This window comes from Schistocerca gregaria, chromosome 6, assembly GCF_023897955.1.
Source record: "Schistocerca gregaria isolate iqSchGreg1 chromosome 6, iqSchGreg1.2, whole genome shotgun sequence".
Lineage (NCBI taxonomy): Eukaryota > Metazoa > Arthropoda > Insecta > Orthoptera > Acrididae > Schistocerca > Schistocerca gregaria.
Genome location: NC_064925.1, coordinates 243,629,667 through 243,654,304, shown reverse-complemented (window position 1 = coordinate 243,654,304; position 24,638 = coordinate 243,629,667). Strand labels below are relative to the sequence as shown.

At 38.6% G+C, this 24,638-nt stretch overlaps 1 protein-coding gene across 2 annotated transcripts in view; it reads right to left on the bottom strand.

The window, feature by feature from the left end:
- Window positions 1–24,638, bottom strand: part of LOC126278124 (low-density lipoprotein receptor-related protein 1) — a 688,899-nt gene that overhangs the window by 184,047 nt on the left and 480,214 nt on the right. For both annotated transcript variants that reach the window (XM_049978010.1, XM_049978009.1), the window contains 2 exons: window positions 2,717–2,848; window positions 487–767 (listed from right to left, as the gene is read on the bottom strand). In XM_049978010.1, coding sequence (XP_049833967.1) covers window positions 487–767; window positions 2,717–2,848 — 413 coding nt within the window. The remainder of the gene's footprint in view (window positions 1–486; window positions 768–2,716; window positions 2,849–24,638) is intronic.

The following is a 24,638-nucleotide window of genomic DNA, read 5'->3' as shown; positions in this document are numbered from 1 at the left end:
CTTGTAAGAATATTGGACATTTCTTGTAAATTTGCTTTATAAGCTCAAGACATAATCCTCCAAACATTTTAAAATAGAAGGTTGTAATTATCTTATTATAAACCCTTTGAATACCTGACAGAGCTTATGAACGAAAGAAGTAACTACATTATAATAAGTTAATTAACTGTTGGCCTATGAGGTTTGCATGTTTCTCAGATATTATGTAGAATAATTAACAAGACAATATGAATAGGATATTGCTATTTGAAAAGAGGCTCTTCAGACAGCTCCTCAAAGAAGCCTTCATAAGTGGACAACTTACTGATCTAAGGACCTAAAAATCACCTACTTTTTATTTTATTTATTCTTGGTAATGTAGTGATTTATCTCCTTGTTCAAAAAGCTAATAACTGTTAGTCTTATAGTACCAACTGTTATCAACTACTTACAGAAGAACTACTCCAATTCATAAACCAAAATACATAACAGAACACATCAACAAACCTGATAATCAATAGCAATATCGTTGACATGGATGGTAGTGTCATTTAAGAGAATTATTCGATCAGAACCATCAAGTCTCGAACGTTCCAACCTTGGTTCTTTGCCTATATCACTCCAGAAAAGGAATCCTGCAACTGGGTCAACAGCAATGGCTGCTGGCCTTGACAGATTGCCATTTATCAAAACATAGCGACATGAGCCATTTAGTCGGGCGACTTCAATTATATTGAATTTTGGATCAGTCCAGTAAAGGTTTTTGCCAATCCAGTCAACTGCCAACCCTAAAACCAGAAGGAATAACTTGTATTACCAGTAAAATAGAGGGAAATCGCCAATAGCAAATGTCTTAAAGAGACAATGAAACACAGTGTTATCTGAAAACTGTTTTAATTATATATATGAAAGAGAGAGAGAGAGAGAGAGAGAGAGAGAGAGAGAGAACAGGAGTGTCATGATAGAGTGTGGATTTACAGATTGTGGTAGCTAAACATTGTCAAGGAGCAATTGCAATAACAAAAAGTTGTGAAAAAATTGTTTAACAACAATTGTTCCAAAACAGTACACTTTCATGTAGCTATTCTCTATTTTTAAAATTACTATTCATAAGAGAAACACCCAATTATAAAAAATAAGGCAGAACAAAATTATTTGAGTGAAAACTTTCTATATTCTAAGAATTTTTACTACTGAATAATTTATTCTTAGCCTGTTTCTGAATGATTTAAGATTATTTAATACAATGCACATGATTCAACATAAAGCCTTGAGCCTTCCAAGATCATTTTGCAGTTTAGGATACTAATGAAAAAGCTGGAGAAGAAAAAGTGCAGAAAAGTACCAGAACAATAAACTCTAAACAGGTGTGGAGTGTCACAAAAACATGTGATGAATGCCTCAACAAAATTCTAAAAACTTGAATGTTTAGTTAGGTTCTGTTATGAAGAACAGAGAGAACTTCCTCCTGATGCCACTTGATAAGTGCTCACTGTTTCAATAAACTTGCAAAGTGTTCAATGCACAACTTTAGAAAAGTAAGTAGCAAAACTATGTCACCTTAGCTTAAGACTTATCAGGCCTTTTAGTTTCAGTGAGTGCCTTCATAATGATGACAGTACCTGATTGTCTGTATCTATCTTGACTGTCATTATAACTCTATAGAGAGTATAATAATGACAGTTTCCAATAGCATGGTCTTACCTTTGGTTATGATGCTTTGGGAAAACTTTACTGATCTCCATTGTGAGTCATCCATACACTTATCAGGAGATTATCTTGCATTAAAAATATTCTGTTTCTTGAATAGCTTTGGTGTCATGAATAATCAATAGCCTTCATATATGTTTCAAACTCAACTGACTTAAAACACCAATGGAACTATCTAGATCACCAAATATGTGCTGGCTATTGTATTGTTTCAGTCCAATATTCTCGACCTTTGCTCTCACTTCTTTTCAAATAGGATAAAACTTACACTGACCAATCTGCAGTTTCTTCTTTTGTAGATGACAAAGCCTTAGGTTCTAAAACCTGGTATCGGCATTGCTTTTTTGTAAGTGTAATTTTTTATGCTACTTAATGAAACCTATGATTTTCCATCTTTATTTAAATGGCTTGATACTACAATAACAACAAAAACATTTACAAATACTGTGCACACTTTTCTTCCACAGCACCTCCACTCCAGTCCAACTGAATTATTCTCTCTCTCTCTCTCTCTCTCTCTCTCTTTATTCTTCTCCATAATTATCTTTCACCCATTTGTACAACATCCAACAGGGCATGAGCCTTTATTTCCAATTGTCTATAAATCCATGACTCTTTTCTCTTTGTATCTGCAGATCAAAATTCTTATTACTGCTGGTTTGAAATCTATAATGTTTAAGGGGCTGCAACGAATCCACAACAGTGCTGCACCAAGTTCTCTTTTTGTAAATAGTAAACTCAAGCTTACAGAAGGTAAATTATTTGTATAGCATTACACTTTTTGCTCAGAAAATTTTTACCATAGTCACTATTTCAATGCACAAAATACTGACTACAATACATCTTCAGTTAGGAAAGAAATACTATTTAAACCTATAAATAAAAATTCTTTTCTGAAGAACTGTTATTTAATGAACTTGTGTATGGCATCTTTCTGAAAAGCAGAAACAAATCCACACAACTAATAGTTTTATAAAGTGAATCATAAAATTAGATAAAGTTGTAAATGCTGATTAAAACAGCCTACCTGATATCCAGTCAATAGGAATATTCTCAATAGATTCAAAGTGTTCCACAACTTCTTCTCTGCCTGTGCCATCACGGCGGATTCTTGTAACTGTCCCATGGTCACTGTCAGCCCAGTACAGGTAATCTTCAGCTGTGAAAATTGAAAAATTATTGACTGTAAACAAACGCCCCCAAAAATGTTTCGTTACAAAATGTCTTCAGATACTAATCATGGAATACTACTGAACAATATGGATAGAATTTTATTGTTACTTCATCACTGGTTTCAGTTTGTACATCATCATGAGACACTTTAACCACTTAGGAGCAACAATGTCACAATAAGTGGGCCAAAGGCACCAGTCAACACTACATACATTTTAAGCAATTGTCCATTATGTATTTTAAACTGTCACATGAGTACAGAACCAAAAGGTTGTTTGCTGAAATAGTTTTCTGGTAGACATAAAGGAAATGTGGTCACTGGGAATACTTAACCGGTCATCTCAGTTAGATAAAAAGATGAACAAGATGGTGGAAGAAATCAAATTATTATTTGAGTGGTTGGAGGAAGTAAAAATTAAAACAAAGTAGAGGACAGACCAAAGTTTGAAGTAAAGACCCTAATAAAATTCCCTGTGCAGTCCTAATAGCATCATTACATTTTGAACATATCTACACTGAAGAGCCAAAGAAACTGAAAGATTTTCCTAATATCTTGTAGGGCCACTATGAGCATGCAGAAGTGCCGCAACAAGACGTGGCATGGACTCGACTAATGTCTGAAGTAGTGCTACAAGGGGGTGGAGATCTCTTCTGAATAGCATGTTGCAAGGCATCTCACATGGATTGATGAGGCAACATGTTTCCAGTCATCAACAGTTCAATGTCAGTGTTGACGAGCCCAGGTGAGACGTAAAGCTTTGTGTCGTACAGTCATCAAGGATACACAAGTGGGCCTTTGGCTCCAAAAGCCCATATCGGTGATTTTTCATTGAATGGTTCACACACTGATGCTTGTTGATGGCCCAGCACTGAAATTTGCAGCAATCTGCAGAAGGATTGCACTTCTGTCATGTTGGATGATTCTCTTCAGTTGTCGTTGGTCCCGTTCTTGCAGGATATTTTTCCGGCCACAATGTGTCAGAGATTTGATGTTTTACTGGATTCCCGATATTCACAGTAACCTCATGAAATGATCATATGGGAAAATCCCCACTTCATCACTACCTCCGAGATGCTGTGGCCCATCACTTGTGCGCCAACTGTAACACCACATTCAAACTCACTTAAATCTTTGTTGTTGTTGTCGTCTTCAGTCTAGAGACTGGTTTGATGCAGCTCTCCACACTACTCTATCCTGTGCAAGGTTCTTCATCTCCCAGTACCTACTGCAACCTACATACTTCTGAATCTGTTTAGTGTATTCATCTCTTGGTATCCCTCTGTGATTTTTACCCTCCACACTACCCTCCAATACTAAATTGGTGATCCCTTGATGCCACAGAATATGCCCTACCAACTGATCCCTTCTTCTAGTCAAGTTGTGACACAAATTTCTCTTCTCTCCAATTCTATTCAATACCTCTGCATTAGTTATGTGATCTACCCATCTAATCTACAGCATTCTTCTGTAGCACCATATTTTGAAAGATTCTATTCTCTTCTTGTCGAAATTATTTATCGTCTGTGTTTCACATCCATACATGGCTACATTCCATGCAAATACTTTCAGAAACAACTTCCTGACACTTACATCTATACTCTATGTTAACAAATTTCTCTTCTTCAGAAACCCTTTCCTTGCCATTGACAGTCTACATTTTATATCCTCTCTACTTGGACCATCATCAGTTATTTTGCTCCCCACATAGCAATACTCATTTACTACTTTAAGTGTCTCATCCTGCAATTGTGGCAGCAGTAACCGATCTGACAACTGTGCCAGACACTTGTTGACTTATAAAGGGTTTGCCAACCACAGTGCCATATTCTGCCTGTTTTCGTATCTCTGTGCTTGAATATGCATGCCAATATCAGTTTCTTTGGTGCTTCAGAGTAAATCTCAAAAGAAATTACGTGGAATAATACAGGAGCTATTCTGCCTTTTGCAACTGTAATAAAAACTTAATTGGACCAGGTATGTTTTGCTGTTTGAAAGCATCTTCAGTGGTCTATTTTGTGGCTCCTACTGACCACTGAAAATGCATTAAATAAAACGAAATGTTTCTGGTCCAAATAAGGCTTTATTACTATTTCAAAAGACCAGATAATGCCAATATTACCTTAAAACTGTGACTGTGGAAGAGAGGCCTTGAAAACAAAGAAATTATAAAGTAGACACGTATAGCTGTGACAACGTGACTATTCTTAAACAAAGAAAATAATATCGTAGACAGTATGCCAGTGGATCACAACTCAAAAAGACATACTTCATACTTGCTTCTACATCTATGTCTACATATACATCTATCAATGTGTGTGTGAGTTGCGTTTGCATGAGTGTGTACGTGTGTGTTTGTCATCTAATTTTGACGAAGGCCTTACTGGCCAAAAGTTATATTTCTGACAGTCTTTTTGTTGTGCCCATCTGTGACTCAGTATCTCCGCTATATGGTGAGTGGCAACTTTCCTTTTCACAAATATTGTTGCATATACATCTAAATACATACTCCACAAACCACTATATTGTGTGCAGCAAAGGGTATCCTGTATCAGTCCTAGTTTTGTCCTTTCCTGTTCTACTCGCAGACATAGCAAGGGGCAAGTCTGTAGGCCTCCGTATGAGCCCTAATTTCTTGTATTTTACCTTTGTGGCCTTTATGCAAAATGTATGTTAGCAGGAGCAGGATCATTATGCAGTAAGCTTCAAATACTCGTTCTCTCAATTTTCCCAACAGTGTTCCTTGAAAAGAATGTCATCTTCCATCCAGGGTTTCTAAGCATCTCCGTAGCACTTGCATGTTGTTCAAACCTACCAGTAACAACTCTAGCAGGCTGCCTCTGAACTGCTTCGATGTCTCCCTTTAATCTGACATAGTGTGGACCCCACACACTTAAGCTGTACTCAAGAATAGGTCACACTAGTGTCCTATATGCAGCCCCCTTTACAGATGAACCACATTTTCCTAAAATTCTGCCAATAAACCCAAGCTGACAATTCATCTTCTGAATCACAGTCCTCACATGCTATTCCATTTCGCTTTGCAATGTTATGTCCAGATATTTGTATGACATGATTACATCAGGCAGGACACTACTAATGCTGTATCCAAATACATGGATTTGTTTTTCCTATATATCTGCATTCATTACATTTTTCTACATTTAGAGCTGGCTGCCATTCATCATACCAACCAGAAATTTGGTCTCTACAGCACCATCAGCAAACAACCACAGATTCCTGCCCACCCTGACTGCCAGATAATTTATGCATATAAAAAATATAGCAATATTCTATCACGCTCTCCTGGGGCACTCCTGATAATACGCTTCTCTCTGATGAACACTCACAACTGAGGACAACATACTGGGTCCTATTACTTAAGAAGTTTTGCAGCCTCTCGCACATCTGTGTACCTATTCTGTATCGCCATATCTTCATTAACAGTCTGCACTGGGGTACCATGTCAAATGCTTTTTGGAAATTTAGAAGTATGGAATCTGCCTGTGCCCTTCATCCACAGTTCACACTATATCATGTGAGAAAAGGGCAAGCTGAGTTTCACACAAGCAATGCTTTCTAAAACAATGCTCATTCATGGACATAAGTTTTTCAGTCTCTAGGAAATTTATTATGTTCAAACTCTAAATATGTTCTAGAATTCTGCAGCAAATCTTTGAAAGAGTCCCAAATGAATTATGAAAATTACTCAGAACATTTAAGAAGCTTCTCATACACATGTCCATACCTACACATATTGTATTCAAGTAGAACTATCACTATACTTACAGAAATATAGTACAAGAGCACATCAGATGCAAAACTAACATGTTTTTACTTATGTCAATGTGATATGTTGTCACCTCTCATAATGAGATGGAAAAATTTGCAATCTTATTCATGTGCTATGAAACTACAGAAACTGCCTCACTAGCTTACCTTAACATATTTATTAAGGGAAAAGTCAACCACTCCCTACATTAGATTGAATAGGGAAGGCCAAATTATATTGTCTTTCATCTTTATTTTTCAACGCATCACATTAACAATAGCACATGGATGGTGTGCTAGATGTTGGCTATTGTGTCTATCAAACAAAGATTTGCAGATAAAGTGAAACTCTTTTTGCAGAATTTCTTCAGCTGTGGATGTAAGTACCCACAATTTCAGCATGCACTACAGTTTAGGACAACTGTAATAACAGAAGTAATCGAAACATAACAGAAAAGACCAAGAACTGCATTACATCTAACTTGCAAAAGGTATAATCTACAAAAATGAAAGCCAAATGAAACATTCAGTATCTGCAATTTTCAATGTACAATCTAACTTTCTTTGGTCACCAGTCCAAACCCTGAAACCAGCAATTATTTACTGTTTAGAATTTATTATTTCTAGAAGATTCCTGAAATGTCTCACATTTGTAATGTTTATATTTTCTGGAATATCTTATGTTTGTATAAATAACAAGATTCTGAATATTTGGTGTTTCTATAAATAACTGCACTCTCTGCCCGTGAAGTCAGCTCGGTTTTGGCTGTACATTGGTGTCAGCAATGAATGTGCATTCAGTTCTAAGTGCCATACTTCATTCACAACGTTGTCTTTGAATTTGGATCTGATCATGGTTTTGACAAGACACTGGTGGCTCCATTTAGGCAATGTAGGGGCAGTTGCCTACGTAGACAGCAGCCAGAGTACAAGCAGTACATTGTTCCTAAGATCCATTTATTCAGGAGACAGATGCATACCAAAACAACAATGCGCACCAGGCATGCATCTGTTTTTCTGAAGACACTGGTCAGGGCCCAACAAAATGGCTGAAAGGAAGCAACTGAGTTGCCAAATACAACAAGTGGGATGACTTGATGTGTTTGGCAAATGTATACATTTACTTCAATGGCACAGCCAAACAGTGGTTCAATAGCTCAATAACTGGGACAAATCACTGGTCAAACTTATGTAAAAATTTGGCAACAATTGGCAGCAAGTCCACTTATCAGAATAACAATTGAAGATCAGAGCCTACCTTCATAACATGACAAAAGCTGATAAAATCACACAATGATTAAAGAAGTCAGAGAAGAGATGTACCAAGCTCTTCTCATCCAAAATGCCACAATAACAGAATAATTCATCAAATGGTGCTAGAAAGTCATGAAAAATCAACAAAAAGAGTAAGATGAAAGATGTATGGCTGACTGATGAATGTGGTCAGTATGGCTGACATTCATGCTCTCACCTCTCTCATAAGTCACAAAGTAAGACAAGAGTACACAAGAGAAAGCAGCCTCGAATGTCAAACTGATGCATCAAGAGACAACAGAGAAAGTCGAAGAAGATGTGAATCAATCTCTACCATGAATCTGTGCCACAAGCTGAATGTGCCTCGAAGAATGGACTCTGTCAACTTGGACTTACACTGTGAATGTGAAACAACAACCCAGCTTCTGGCCAATGCAAGTACAACCAAATTCTGTGAAAAGTAGAATGCCCAACAGAAGAAAAGGCATTTGGAGGACAAAGAATAACCTGCCAATGTGTTTTCATTGTAGATGCCCTGGACACACTGAATGCTACTGCAGAGAAAGTTCTATTCATGTCAGTCAGCCACAGTTGATTATAATTGAACTCTGGGACAAGCTCATTGCTTCATCCTGGACAAAGTCGCTCCCCAATGCTCCACAGCAATTTCCCGTTGCCCTACAGAGGTACCAGCCACTTGCTTGGACTCAGACTTCAGGAAAACTACGTGAGGCGACCACTTATGTAGGTGAGGTCATCAAAGATGCAAATCCTCCATGGATGACAGTCACCAAGAAGTCAAGATATCTCACTGACACCATCATCGATGGCCAACATGACAGGGTGCCAGTCGGCTCAAGAGCTTCTGTTTCTGTAATGTTGGGTGGTTAGCATCCAACTAAAGAAGCGTAAGTTATGTAATAAGAAGGTGATGGAGCTGAAAGTCGCAAATGAAAAATATGTCTAGTCAACAGGAACATGTACTGCTAGAGCAACTATCAATGACAGAACACAGTGGTTCAAATTTTCTGACTTATTGAATTTGTAGTCATAATGTAGTTCTCAGATGGGACTTCTTGTATGCATCGAAAGTATCATAGACTGTGGAAGATCAGAGCTCCAGACTTACTAAACTACTTCAATGAGCACACATAATAGTGATTGTTCTGGGCAGCTGTTTGCTGTTGCACACATTGTTATCATGCCATCATCAGCGAGAAGAGTTTCAGTGATCAACTGAGATGTTTGGTTCAACTGTGAGGATTCTGTCAATTTCAGAAAGCTACTCAGACTTACAAAGAAATTCTATATGCCAATAATGATCATAAGCATCTTACATGGTCAAGTAGAACTTTTGATCACTTAGTGTGATGAGCAGCCACAACTCATCCCTTAAGGTATGATCATAGGGACAGCTGAACCATTCAAGAAAGCACAGCTAAGTGTTACTGATGGAGACTCATATTCCGCTGTCACTATGGGCAACACAGAGCAGAAAGCTACTATTAAACTGCCACTAGGATTTAGCTTGATCGAGGAACACCATCAGTGAATGATAGTTATTCCATGTCAATTTTGGATGCTTTCTGATCCAGAGTGGGGAACAGCCAGTAAAACACCATATCAATACTGGGGATCATCCATCAATCAGCCAGCATTCATATAGTTTTGCCAACTAAATGATGGATAATCTGGAAGGAAGTGGCAAAGATGCTGCATGATGATATCACTGACCCTTTAGAGAGTCCTTGGTCCTTAATTACAGTACTTATAATGAAGAAGGACTGCCTTTATAACTCCTGACAGCCTTTATGAACTCAAAGTTATGTCGTTTTGACTGTCACCTTTGAATGTATTAGAACAGCCTGCTTCAACACCTTAAATGTACGATATCTCGTTGCTATCTGGAAGACATTCTTTTGAACACATTTGAAGAATATCTCAGCCTCGCAACAACCATGTTGAAGTGTGTTGAGACTGCAGGCCTCCACCCAAATCTGGGAAGTGCCTTTCATCGCCCATGAAATAAAGACCCAATGGCATCTAGTGAATGGTGACTCAGTCTGTCCCAATCCAAAGAAAATAAGAGCAGTCACAGACTTTCTGATTACTCAGCACATTCATGATGTGAGACATTTTCTTGGAAAGTGCTCATACTACCAACAACTCATAAATGATTTCTGTATCAAGGCACATCCTTTGCAAGAACTACAGTGGGGTAACACCAAATTTGCCTGGAACAATGTGTAACAAAGATCTTTACTTGTCCTTAAGGTGATGCTACCATCATCTTCAGTCCTAGCATCGTATCACGAGAATGCCGAGGCAGGACCTCACACTGACACTAGAGGAATGGGATAGGTGCAGTTAAGTGCATATTCAGGAGAGTGCTGAAACGATGACAGTTCATGCTTTCAGGGAACTCTCTAAGCCCAAGAAGAACTATTTTACAACCGAGAAAGAGTGCCTCCCAGTGGTTTGGCCAATTAACAAGTTCTGACTGTACTTATTTGGCAAACAATTCACTGTTTACAGGGACCACCTTTCTTTATGGTGGCTAACCAGCATGAAGGATCTGTTGAGATGATTGGCACAGATCCGTTGTGTCGACTGGCAAGTCGGGCACTGAGGCTTAAGCAGTACAATGTCACAGTGGTATACAAAAGTGAATGCAAGCACAATGATACCAACTGACTTTCAAAGAATCCTTTGGCAGAACACAGCAGAGTGGATGAAATCTCAGTCATCACTGCATAAAAGGACATCCTTCTTGAAGAGAAGGAGTACTGAAAACTAGAGGAGGACGAGGAACCAACCAAAGGAAAATTTCAATTATTTAATGGCGCAGCATATAAGAGGAACTATGATCCAATGGGGAAGAAATGGTTATTCGTCCCAGTCCGTCTACTACCAGCTATTCTGGGCTATTTCCACAACACTCTAACATCTGGTCACCTGGGATTTATGGAGACTCTAGACAGAATCAGACGCATTTATTACAGACCAGATCTGTACCAGTCACTTATGACACTATGTAAGCCATTGTAAGGAATGTAAATGATGGAATCAAGTGCCAAAGTTATCTCTGGGGCATCTCATACCAATTCTGCCTGCAGCAACACCATTCAACTGAACTGTATTCGACCTCTTGGAGAGGTTACTGAAGAGGACAAATGACAATCAATAGATAATAGTGTTGACCCACTACCTCACCTGCTATGCTGTCACCAAAGCTGTGCTGAGCGCTGAGGCTCCAGAAACTGAAGAAGACATCATTTTGACGCATGGAGCATCCTTCAGGATGATCTCTGATCCCGGAAAAACTTCGAAATCAGAATTAGTATTAGAGGTAATAATGGATTTTAATACCTACTCTGAATTTTTATTTTGTTTCCTTTACTTCTTACTCAATGTACAGATTGAATAACATTGGGGAGAGGCTACAACCCTGTCTCACTCCCTTCCCAACCACTGCTTCTCTTTCATGCCCTTCGACTCTTAAAACTGCCATCTGGTTTCTGTACAAACTGTAAATAGTCTTTCGCTCCCTGTATTTTACTCCTGCCACCTTTAGAATTTGAAAGAGAGTATTCCAGTCAATATTGTCAAAACCTTCCTCTAAGTCTACAACTGCTAGAAACGTAGGTTCGCCTTTCCCTAATCTTTCTTTTAAGATAAGTTGTAAGGTCAGTGTTGCCTCACGTGTTCCAATATTTCTACTGAATCCAAACTGATCTTCCCCGAGGTCGGCTTCTACCAGTTTTTCCATTCGTCTGTAAAGAATTTGTGTTACTATTTTGCAGCTGTGACTTATTAAACTGATAGTTTGGTAATTTTCACATCTGTAAACACCTGATTTCTTTGGGATTGAAATTATTATATTCTTCTTGAAGTCTGAGGGTATTTCGCCTGTCTCATACATCTTGCTCACCAGATAGTAGAGTTTTGTCAGGACTGGCTCTCCCAAGGCCATCAGTAGTTCTAATGGAATGTTGTCTACTCCGGGGGCCTTGTTTCGACTCAGGTCTTTCAGTGCTCTGTCAAACTCTTTCGTCTTCATCTACATCCTCTTCCATTTCCATAATATTGTCCTCAAGTACATCGCCCTTGTATAGACCCTCTATATACTCCTTCCATCTTTCTGTTTTCCCCTCTTTGCTTAGAACTGGGTTTCCAGCTGAGCTCTTGATATTCATACAAGTGGTTCTCTTGTCTCCAAAGGTCTCTTTAATTTTCCTGTAGGCAGTATCTATCTTACCCCTAGTGAGATAAGCTTCTACATCCTTACATTTGTCCTTTAGCCATCCCTGCTTAGCCATTTTGCACTTCCTGTCGATCTCATTTTTGAGATGTTTGTATTCCTTTTTGCCTGCTTCATTTACTGCATTTTTATATTTTCTCCTTTCATCAGTTAAATTCAATATTTCTTCTGTTACCCAAGGATTTCTAGTAGCCCTCCTCTTTTTATCTACTTAATCCTCTGCTGCCTTCACTACTTCATCCCTCCGAGGTACCCATTCTTCTTCTACTGTACTTCTTTCCCTCATTCCTGTCAATTGTTCCCTTATGCTCTCCCTGAAACTCTGTACAACCTCTGGTTTAGTCAGTTTATCCAGGTCCCATCTCCTTAAATTCCCACCTTCTTGCAGTTTCTTCAGTTTTAATCAACAGTTAATAACCAATAGATTGTGGTCAGATTCCACATCTGCCCCTGGAAATGTCTTACAATTTAAAACCTAGTTCCTAAATCTCTGTCTTACCATTATATAATCTATCTGATACCTTCTAGTATCTCCAGGATTCTTCCATGTATACAACCTTCTTTCATGATTTTTTAACCAAGTGTTAGCTATGATTAAGTTATGCTCTGTGCAAAACTCTACCAAGCGGCTTCCTCTTTCATTTCTTAGCCCCCCCCCCATGAACCATGGATCTTGCCGTTGGTGGGGAGGCTTGCGTGCCTCAGTGATACAGATGGCTGTACCATAGGTGCAACCACAAGAGAGGGGTATCTGTTGAGAGGCCAGATAAACATGTGGTTCCTGAAGAGGGGCAGCAGCCTTTTCAGTAGTTGCAGGGGCAACAGTCTGGATGATTGACTGATATGGCCTTGTAACACTAACCAAAACGCCCTTGCTGTGCTGGTACTGCAAACGGCTGAAAGCAAGGGGAAACTACAGCTGTAATTTTTCCCCAAGGGCATGCAGCTTTACTGTATGGTTAAATGATGATGGCGTCCTCTTGGGTAAAATATTTCAGAGGTAAAATATTCCCCCATTTGGATCTCTGGGTGGGGACTACTCAAGAGGACGTCGTTATCAGGAAAAAGAAAATTGGTGTTCTACGGATTGGAGCATGGAATGTCAGATCCCTTAATTGGGCAGGTTAGAAAATTTGAAAAGGGGAATGGATAGGTTAAAGTTAGATATAGTGGGAGTTAGTGAAGTTCGGTGGCAGGAGGAACAAGACTTTTGATCAGGTGAATATAGGGTTATAAATACAAAATCAAATAGGGGTAATGCAGGAGTAGGTTTAATAATGAATAAAAAATAGGAGTGCAGGTAAGCTACTACAAACTGCACAGTGAACACATTATTGTGGCCCAGATAGACACGAAGTCCATGCCTACCACAGTAGTACAAGTTTATATGCCAACCAGCTCTGCAGATGATGAAGTAATTGATGAAATGTATGATGAGATAAAAGAAATTATTCAGGTAGTGAAGGGAGATGAAAATTTAATAGTCATGGGTGACTGGAATTCGAGAGTAGGAAAAGCGAGAGAAGGAAACATAGTACGTGAATATGGATTGGAGGAAAACTATGGGTGCTATAAGCTATAATGCCAAGTAACAGTTGGGAGGCAGGGTATGGATTTTTGCCTATGCAGAAAGCAGGATTATCAGAAAAGATTTTGGGCTATTGTTGAATCCTTTGGAAATTGTCAGCTCAGCTATCACATATAAAGCTGAGCATTATGAGCTTTCATCAAGATGACAAAAGGGCAAATGTTGTCTACGTCCTCCATATGAAGCCCTACTATAGTCCAAAGTTGCAGATCGATGATGGGAGGTTCGAGAAAACTGAAGACCCACTCAGTTATCACGAAGCTTCAATGGGGAGGTTACATTCAACATTCACCACACTGAAGAGAATGTAACAACATGACTAGAACACATGGATAGACCAGCACTGTCACACAGAGAACCACTGCCAAGATGTAGATCCAGAGTGTTGTAGTCAGCTCCAATGAGAACTCCTGAAACAGCTAGTTGCTGTTTCTTCAGGAGAAAGAGCAAACCCAAGAGCTCTGGTGTGTACAGTGGGCTTCCAGCATAGCAGTTCAAACCATACCACCAGAAATTATTTGTTATTTAGAATTTATCATTTCTGGAAACTTCTTTAAATGTCTTACATTTGGTATGTTTGTATATTCCATAATATTCAATGTTTGTGTAAATAACAGCAGTCTTGAATATTTGGTGTTTGTATAAATAGCTACATTCTCCATCCAGTTCTGTTCTGGCTGTATGTTGGTGTCAGTAAGAAACATGCTATTAGTTCCAACAGTTGTGCTTCACTGGACCCTGCCTTCAGATTTGGACTTGATCAGGATTTCGACATGACAATATTCTGTTTCATTTTCCATTAATAGAAAAGTAAAAGTATTAGGCATTGTTACCATACCAACCAGTTGGTTGCAAATGCAATAATTTTTATCGCTCAGTCACCAACTAATTGATCTGGTGACAATGCCAATATTTTCCTATAGCTCGGAAAATGTATGTTTTCAGTCATGAGTTCTCATTCATTATTATTACTCCAAGTACAAGGCCTCAAAGCGTGCAATGGGAAGAAGAAATATGTATTAAAGTAGTGAAGTTTGAAGATGCTTATAAGCTTTCTAAGCCAACACGTCAATGTTCCATGTTCTGGCTCTGGCTCTACTTGGGCCCACTGATCACTGTGTCATCCACAGCCAACAGTATTATTGGATGTAGTTTGAACAGACAAGTGATCAGCATACCAGTCTCCCATCATTGTTGGGTTTCTTGTCCTTGGAACCTCTACTAATTGGTCAAGTAGATGCTCAGTTATCATCACAAAGCTGAATACCAGTCCTCTGACAAAGAAAAAATCCCTGGCCATACCAGTAATTGAACCTGGCTGCCCAGTGCATGGCAGACAGCCACACTAACTACTTAGCTATGGAGGTGGACAACCATATTAAATACCCAAGACATATCAACACACTTACAACAAATATTGTTCTCAATGTGAGACTCATTCCTAATAAATGCATTACATGTGACACATTCATACAAATGAAATGCTGTTACCATCTACTGCAATAGTAGAATAGTCAGCATTCTGACTGCTATGCAAAGAACATGAGTTCAGTTCCTTACGTTACATATGATTTTTCCTTTGTGGGAACACTGGAACAGTTTACAATCAGACTCAAAGACAATGGCACAGCAGTTCGTTTACAATACATGGTCTGCAACATCTGTTTGAAGAGATGTAAATTAAGTGTGTGAAGAAGGAAGGAACAGTAGTAATGAAATCGAGAGGAAAAACCAGGCAGTATAGGCCCAAACTTCACAGAGAAAGAACTGAAAGTGTAAAAAGCTTCAGTCATGTTGAAACTACTGTATCAAACCAGGGAAATGGTGAGTTAGAAATCCAAAACAGAGTGTCAAAAACTTGCATATCCTTTTACCAAGTGGGAAATCTAGTTGGGATATAGCAGTTCCCATAAAAATGCAAACAAACAAAGAATGCTCAAATCGTAGCTTCTGCCAATCATGACATAAGGCTTAGAGAGCTGCATGTTACCATGAAGAGACATCAACAAACAATAAAACTAAACCCCATCCAAACAGGCCTTGGAAGGCCCAATGGTACTGACCTACTATCATGTCATTCCCAGCCAACAGGCTTCACTGGATACAGGGGAGAGGGGGGGGGGGGGAGGGGGGGGGGGGGGAGGAGGGGGGGCATGTGGTCAACACACTGCTCTCAGCGTCTGTGACTGGAGCCTCTGCTTCTCAATAAAGTAGCTACTCATTTGGCTTCACAAGGACTGAGCAGCAAACTATAAGCATGCAAAATTAGATTGAACAATCTGCTATGCAAAAGTAAGATGAAACTGAATTACAAATGAGTGAATTAAGGATGACTAGCACAATGGAGGAAAGATTATACATTACACAGCTGAAATGGTTTGGATATGTGCAAAAGATGCAAGAGACTAGAACCTCTATACATTACTTGGACATTACAGAAAAAGGTATCTCGACCAAATAATTGAACACCTTTTCCATGAAGGAGCAACACTGCAAGATGTAAAAGGAGAGGAAGTTTACAGATACAGATGAAGGCAAATTTTCCACAATACAGCAGAGGCCCCCCAAATTCAGTACTCGATAACTTGGAAGTCCACATAATTTGGCCATCTGCTCGCAGGGTAGAAAAACATTTTGTCTTGCATCACTCTTCCATTCCTCCACTACATGACTGGCACTGGCACATGCTCAGTATGTCTGGAAGAAGGATATGACAAGTGTGTTAAGTAAATTTGCACAGAAATGTTGAAAGAGGAAAAGTATGAAGGAAAGCAACTTTCATGAGGTAAATGAAGCACTTTACATTTAATTTTGCCAAACAAGAGAGAAGGGAATGCCAATTAGTGGGTCAATCTTGCAAGAGAGGCCTTGAAATTTTATGAATAGTTAAAAAAAACATGATGATCCTAAATTTGTCACAAGCACTGGCTGGCTTGATCATACAACAATATAGTGTCTGTGGGGGGAAAAGTATCTGGTGACACCAAGGGTATGTCTCAGTTTATGGAGAAGTTTCAGAAAATTATTGAAGTTAAAGGTTTGAACAAAGAGTAATTGTACAACTGTGATGAAACAGGGTTGAATTATAAACTGTTACCAGCTACAAGTCTTCCTTTCAAGGAAGAATAGTAGTCCCTGGTTTTATGAGGAGCAAGGAGAGGGTTACAATCCTAGCATGTAGTAACTCATCAGGTGACCACAAACTAAAACTTGGTCTCATTGGAAAATCAAACAACTCATATGCTTTTAAGCATATTGAAGCCCATAAACTTTCAGTTTGGCACCAAAACCAATCAAATGCCTGGATGAGTGGTGCACTTTTCAAAGAATGGTTTCATAAAGTATTTGTCCAATTGCTTGAGCAATTTTTAACATCTAAAAATCTGCCAAGGAAGGCTTTTCTGATTTTGGGCAATGTGTCTTCACACCCAGATACTGAGCAATATTTCTACCACCCAATGTCAAAGTGCCATGCCAACTCACAGACCAAGAAGTTTGGGTTAGTCTCAAGAGAAGATATAGGCACAAGCCATTATCCTCCTCCTCTCTTTCTGCAAATGATGATTGCCAAGGTCCTATCCAGAAATTAAAGAAAATTGACCTATTGGATGTTGTTAGATAGGAAGCAGACTCCTGGAATGAATTAAAGTGTCACTAAAACCGGTCTGTTTCTGAAGAAAACTTCCTGATCATGAGGGGAGTGAGTCCATTGAACATCATGATGAAGAAAATGTGAACTTAATCAACCTCATGAACAAAGTTCCTGGATGTGAAGAGGGCAATGAAACTGAAGTTGAAGAGTGGTTCCAGAATGATACCGAACAAGACATTATGTCCTATGTAGAAATTATTGGGGCTGTTAAAGTTAATGAAGAAATTTACAAAAGTGATGAAGACATTGATGTTTAGTATTCCACTGTACAAGACCCTAAAATATCACATAGTGTAAATCTGCCTTTCAGTATTTTGAACAAGAATGTGCATTGATAACTGACTTACTGTTCCTTCATCACCTTCATGATGAAGCACCAAGACACAGAGTGCAATGTGGAAAACAACAAGACAATACAACTTTTAAAAAGTTGCCTTTTTTATTTTCATTAGAGAAAGCTTCATGCCTTTGTAAAGTAATTTTCTGAACTCTGCCTTATCAGTGAAATTACCATACTCATTGACTTTCATTAGTAAAGTCTCTGTGCCTTCATAAAGTAACATTCCTTCACTATAAGGGTCAACTGAAATATTTGTAAGTTACATTTATATACAGTTCAAGTATCAGGTATTTTCTTAAGTTTATTCGGACAATTTGAGTTTTGACTGATAGCTTTTTTCATAAACTGTTGTATTCCCAGGCAACAAATAAAAGTTTTTTATGATGAAAAATATTATTCATTCTTTTTCTTAACAGTTTTCCTGAAAACCCAACATTTCCAAAAATTTGGCCCCTTTCCGTCCATCGTAGGCCTACCTGACTCGCTTGAGATACCCAGATGATGATGATGATTATGATGATGATGATGATGAAGGAAGGACAAGGTCTGTCTTCTATAGCTTACTTGAGATAGTTATTTGTGCAAGTTTATGTAAATCATAGCCAGCAATATGATGAATGTCAGACACAACGACGTCCAACACCATTGCCTAAATTGTAAATTTATTACAATGGCCACGAATACATGCTAAAATGACACCAAATCTTGAGTAACTCAAGCATATGGAAAATACAAATCAGTCACAGGTTTTATTTTAATAACACTTTCATTTTAATACTGAGTAAAATGACAGCAGCATTTACCTTAGATTATGCAGACTGTAATCACCAACTTCTACCTGTGTGTGCCACAGCTACTAATGTAAGCCCTTCCTTTAGAATAGTGTGTGTGTGTGTGTGTGTGTGTGTGTGTGTACAATACACAAATTTCATTGCCAGGTAGTAACTTTGTTACCACTAGACAGTATGCCTACTTTGAATGGAAAGTCCGCTTTTCTACCACAATCTATCAGATGACAATTCCAGCCATAATATAATATGACACACAAATTCATCATTGTTATCATTATTATCAACACAATCTCTAGCAAATTAAAATCCACTGGAAATAAAAGCCTCCTCACAACTTTTTTGTCTGTAGAGATATACATATAAACGATTCTTTTGCATGTTTCCTAACACCACCTACCTAAATTCCATTATGTCACTGTCTCAACCTATACTTATCTCTTGGAATCTACCAAGAGGAACTTTTGGTCCATCAATCATCCATGAAGTTAAATGTATGTCTTGTTTCCCCTGGGCAGCTGGTGAAGATTTTGCTGAAACAGAGTCTAAAGCTTTCTCAAACCTATGTGCCCTAGATGACAGAATTATACTCACTGCTCCTCTCTATAATTTCATTCACAACTTGCAAATGGCCCACTGCACTAGATCCACTTCTAACACCAGTTTGTTAGTTTGCCTAATTAAAATTTAATGTTTTTACACTCAATTGGTGACAATTTCTGTAATATGTTTTACATCACAGAGATGAAACTTACAGGTCTACAGTTTTGTCTTGTGTGGTATTGCCCAATGATTGCATTGCCAACCAAAGCTGGCAACACATTTTTATACTACAGGCATCAGTAATGTCTCATTGCAATGTGTGATGATGAATGGAAGGTGCTCCTGAAAAGACACACCCTCTCTCGCAGCACTGCTGCATCGTCACATGCAAGTTGACACAAAGCCGAGCATGGACTCACTCTGACCAGTTCGTGATCACTGCTGGAGCAGTCGATATCCTCTAGTCATGACGCCAGTGCTATTCAAGTCTCAGATGGAACTGTACCTTTGTAAATGTTGAACTTTTACTTCAAACATTTGACACACCCCTAAAGTCCTCTCCCAGAGCAACCAAACAACCCACAGTTATGACTGGACGATTGTAGTTTTGTTGGGTCATAACATCTTGTCTGTCTGTGTTCTAGTAAAGGGCACATTTACAGTTTCATCCCAGTATTTGGAAATAGTCTTCATTCACAAAAAAATCAGTGAACCCTTTTGCAACTCAGTTTAGTACAAATTTTCCTCAAAGTTTAAACATTTCTTTAGAAATACCATTATCTCCCGGTGCCTTTCCTTTCTTCATACCTAGAATAGCTTGTATAAACATAATCAGGCATTAATTCTGGAATCTCAATATTTTCATTATTATCCATGTTTCTGGCTCATCTCTTGAGCAAGACTAACCCTTAAAAAAATCTTGGAATTCTTGTACGACTTCTTTTATGTAGCTGTTCCAAGTGACGAAATGAAGTGCCTGCCCAACATAAGGTTCTTTTTCCCTTCCCTTAACCTTCATTGTTTTCAACTGTTTCTCTAACCAAACCTTCACTACAAATAATCTGAAATGATAGTGACAACTCACTAAAAAAGTTGAGGTGTTTAGTAGTTAATAGGCACAAACACACGACTGAAAACTTCGCTAGCATTGGGACAAATCCTTAATAGATTTAAGAATGTTGTCATCCCCCCCCCCCCCACACACACACCTTAAGAACACATTGGGCCTGATAAATAAACAAGTATTAACATTTTTCCAGAACTTACAACACCATAACAAAATGTCAATTGTACCTTCTCGACTGGAATACTCTCTTTAAAATTCTGAAGGTGGCAGCGGTAAAATACAGAGAGTGAAAGGCTATTTACAATTTGTACAGAAAGCTGATGGCAGTTATAAGAGTACAGGGGCATGAAAGTAAGCAGAAGGAAACAAGACAGGGTTGTAGCCTATCCCCGATGAAATTCAGTCTGTGCATTGAGCAACCAGTAAACAAAACAAAAGAAAAATTTGGAGTAGGAATTAAAATCCATGGAGAAGAAATAAAAACTTTGAGGTTTGCCGAGGATAGTTTAATTCTGTCAGAGACAGCAAAGGACGTGAAAGACCAGTAGAACGGAATGGACAGTGTCTTGAAAGGAGGATGTAAGACAAACATCAACAAAAGCAAAACAAGGATAATGGAATGTAGTCGAATGAAATCAGTTGATGCTGAGGGAATTAGTAGATGAGAGTTGCTATTTGGGGAGCAAAATAACTGATGATGGTCGAAGTAGAGAGGATATAGGCTGGCCATGGCAAGAAAAGCATTTCTGAAGAGGAGAAATTTGTTGATATCGAGTATAGATTTAGGTATCAGGAAGTCTTTTATGAAAGTAGTGTAGCATCGATAATAAATAGTTTAGGCAAGAAGAGAATAGAAGCTTTCAAAATGTGGTGCTATAGAAGAATGCTGAGGATTAGATGGGTAGATCATGTAACTAATGAGGAGATAGTTAACAGAATTGGGGAGGAGAGGAAATCATGGCACAACCTCACTAAAAGAAAGGTTTGGTTGGTAGAACACATTCTGACGCATGAAGGAACCACCAATTTAGTACTGGAGGGAATAATGGAGGATAAAAATCGTAGAGGTAGACCAAGAGATGAATGCACTATGCAGATCCATGAGGATGTAGGTTGAAACAGTAACCTGAAGATGAAGGAGCTTGCACAGTATAGAGTAGCATGGAGAGCTGCATCAAACCAGTCTCTGGACTAAAGACAATAACAACAACCATCTCAAACCCTCTCTAAGACAGCTGCAAATAGTATCATCTAATACAGCACACTTTCATCATGTTCCTATTATTACTTGCTTTAATCTTTTGTTTTCTCTACATCTACATCTACAGGGTGTACATAAAGTCTAGGAACACTTTCAATTACTTATTGCACAAGAAACAAACATTGTACAAATACCAATGTGTGTCATTTTGAAGTGAAACCCTGAAAGTTTTTTTCATGTATACCGTCACAGTGTAGTTTTGTAATTTGCTGATAGTCAGCGCTAGTTGCAAACATGGCGAGTACAGGTGCGGAGCGAGCTTTCTGTGTGCTAGAATTCGACAAAAACAAGTGTGCTACAGCTGTTCAACGGATGTTTAAAACCAAGTGCAGTACGAAGCCAGCAACAAGGAAGGCCATTTACCACTGGCTCAACAAATTCATTATGACAGACTGCTTGTGCCCGGCAAAGAGAAGTGGATGTCCGGGTGTGAGTGAAGTGAATGTAGAGTGCGTATGAGAGACATTCATAAGAGTCACTCGTGGTTAGCATATCAAATGTTTGTAAAAAAACTTTAAGATTTTCTCGTCAAAATGCAATATGTATGACATCTATACAATGTTCTTGTGCAATAAATAATTGAAAGTTTTCCCGGACTTCATGTACACTCTGTACATCTAAACTCTGCACATCACCATGACATGCGTGGCAGAGCATACATCCAATTGCACCAGTTATTATGGTTTCTTCCTGTTCCATTCACTTAGGAAGTGTGGATGAATGATTGCTTGAATGCCTGTGTGTGTGCAGTAATTATCCTAATCTTATTTTCACAATCCCCAAGCGAGCGATACATAGGGGATTGTAGTATATTCATAGGGTAACCATTTCAAGATAGTTCTTGAAACTTTGTTAACAGACTTTCTCAGATTAGTTTATATCTATCTTCAAGAATCTTCCAGTTCAGTTCCTTCAGTATCTCTATGACTCTCTCCCACATACTAAACAAACCTATGACCTTTTGTGCTGCCCTTCTCTGTATATTTTTAATACCTCCTGTTAGTCCTATATGGTATGGATCCCACACCCTTGAGCAATATTTTAGGATGGGTCACATGAGTGATTTGTAAGCTATCTCCTTTGTAGACTGATTGCATTTTCCCAGCTTTCTACCAATAAACCAAAGTCTACCTTCTGTTTTACCCACAACTGAGTCTATATGATGATTCCATTTCATATCCCTGCAGAGTGTTACACCCAAGTATTTGTATGAGTTGGCCAATTCCAACAATGACTCATTGATATTATGGTCATAAGATATATTTCTAAACACTTAAAGCAAGTTGCCAATCTTTGCATCACTTTGAAGTCTTCTCAAGGTCAGGCTGAATATTTATGCAGCTTCTTTCAGATAGTACTTAATAACAGATAACTGCATCATGTGCAAAATGCATGATGTTACTATTAACACTGTCTGCAAGGTCATTAATATACAACATGAACAGCAAGGGTTCCGACACACTTCCCCTGGGTTGCCTCATCCAACTTGAGTTTCCCTCTTCTTTTGCATTTTTCATATCTTCAACTACTCGTGCTTACTACATATGTACCATTGTTAAATAACTGCCTCATTCTGTTATTTCTGTATAATCTACATTTTTAATATCCTGACTTTGGGGCTTTTAATATGATACACCTTCCATTTTTTGACAAATTCTATGAATCGAAATTTCTGACTTCCTGCCTGATGAATCTGTTCATTTCTAGCTCTCTATCTATTTTTACTCTAACAAGCCCATTGCCACCTGCAATTCAAAAATGGTATAAGACTGTCACCTCCTATGCAATTACTTTATTATTTGATGACATTTAGTCAGTTTCATATTTAGATCCATTTGAGCCTAAAATTATTTTACTTTAATGAATAAACATAGATACAATTTTACATACACTGGCTGTTCATTTTAACTGAAGTTATTGAAATATCTTGAAAACTACACATCGGATCATAAAAAGTTAGAATTCCAATTTGTTTGTCTTGGAGGGGGACATTCAATGATACCACACTCAGCCCCCCCCAGCCCACCCAATACATGGGTGGCTGGGTGTATCTTTGAAATCTTCAATGAGAAGCCCCCTTTTTTTATATAAAATTATGATTCTATGGCAAAATCTGCATATGTTTTGTCTGAAGCATTTTCTTTTTCATTTCACGACAGATGGTGCTGTAATTGGTGGAACAGAAACAGATATACAATCATAAGTTATAAAATGCTACTCAAAGACCCTTGAATATCCAATGGCCCTTCAGATCCCACGGCCATGTTGCGATGATAGGACAGCCCAGTATTTCATAACTTCTAAAAATTGGAAACCCCATTCGCGATGTTCTATTCCTCCAACATATCGGACAGGGGACACTTGGTGCGTCACTGTGGCCATGTAGCGACTATGACGTATCATAACTGGCAGTACACTGAGACTGGAGCTCACATGTTGTGCACAAGTAAAACTGATTGCAGCTCTAAATGTTATGATATGTGCACAGTGTTTCTTGCCTGCACAACTACCTATCATATGGAGAATAGTTGTGCAAGTGAATGATGAATATTGCAACCAAAAAAGAAAACGCTAAAATGATCCTGATTTATGGAGAATGTAGGAGAAATATTGAGGCTGCTGTTGCCTTGTATGCCAAGTGTCTTCCGCACTCATTTGTTCTTTTACAAGGCTGTGAACACCTTTAAGTCAGATGGCAGCAAATAGAACAACAAAAGGAAATGAAGCAAACATGTACAAGAGAAGCCAGTGAAATAGCCGTACGAGCAGCAGTGCACCGCAACCCACGGACAAGTGCCTGTCAATGCAATTATACCGTGACTCCAGTACGTCTGTAGGTACAGTGAAGAGCCAAAGAAACTGTTACACCTGCCTAATACCAAGTAGGTCATCTGCGAGTGTGCAGAAGTGCCACAAAATTATTTTGCAAAGACTTGACTTGTGTCTGAAGTAATGTTGGAGGGAACTGACACCATGAATCCTGCAGGGCTGTCCATAAATCCATAAGAGTACAAGGGGATGAAGATCTCTTCTGAACAGCATGCTACATGGCATCCCAGATATGCTCAATAATGTTCATATCTGGGGAGTTTGGTGGCCTGCGGAAGTGTTTTAAGCTCAAGAGTACTACTGGAGCCATTCTGTAACAATTCTGGACATGTGGGGTATCGCATTGTCCATGGATTCACAAGGTTGTCTCCATATCCGTACATGTCCATCCGCTAGATACAATTTGAAACAAGACTCTTCTGATC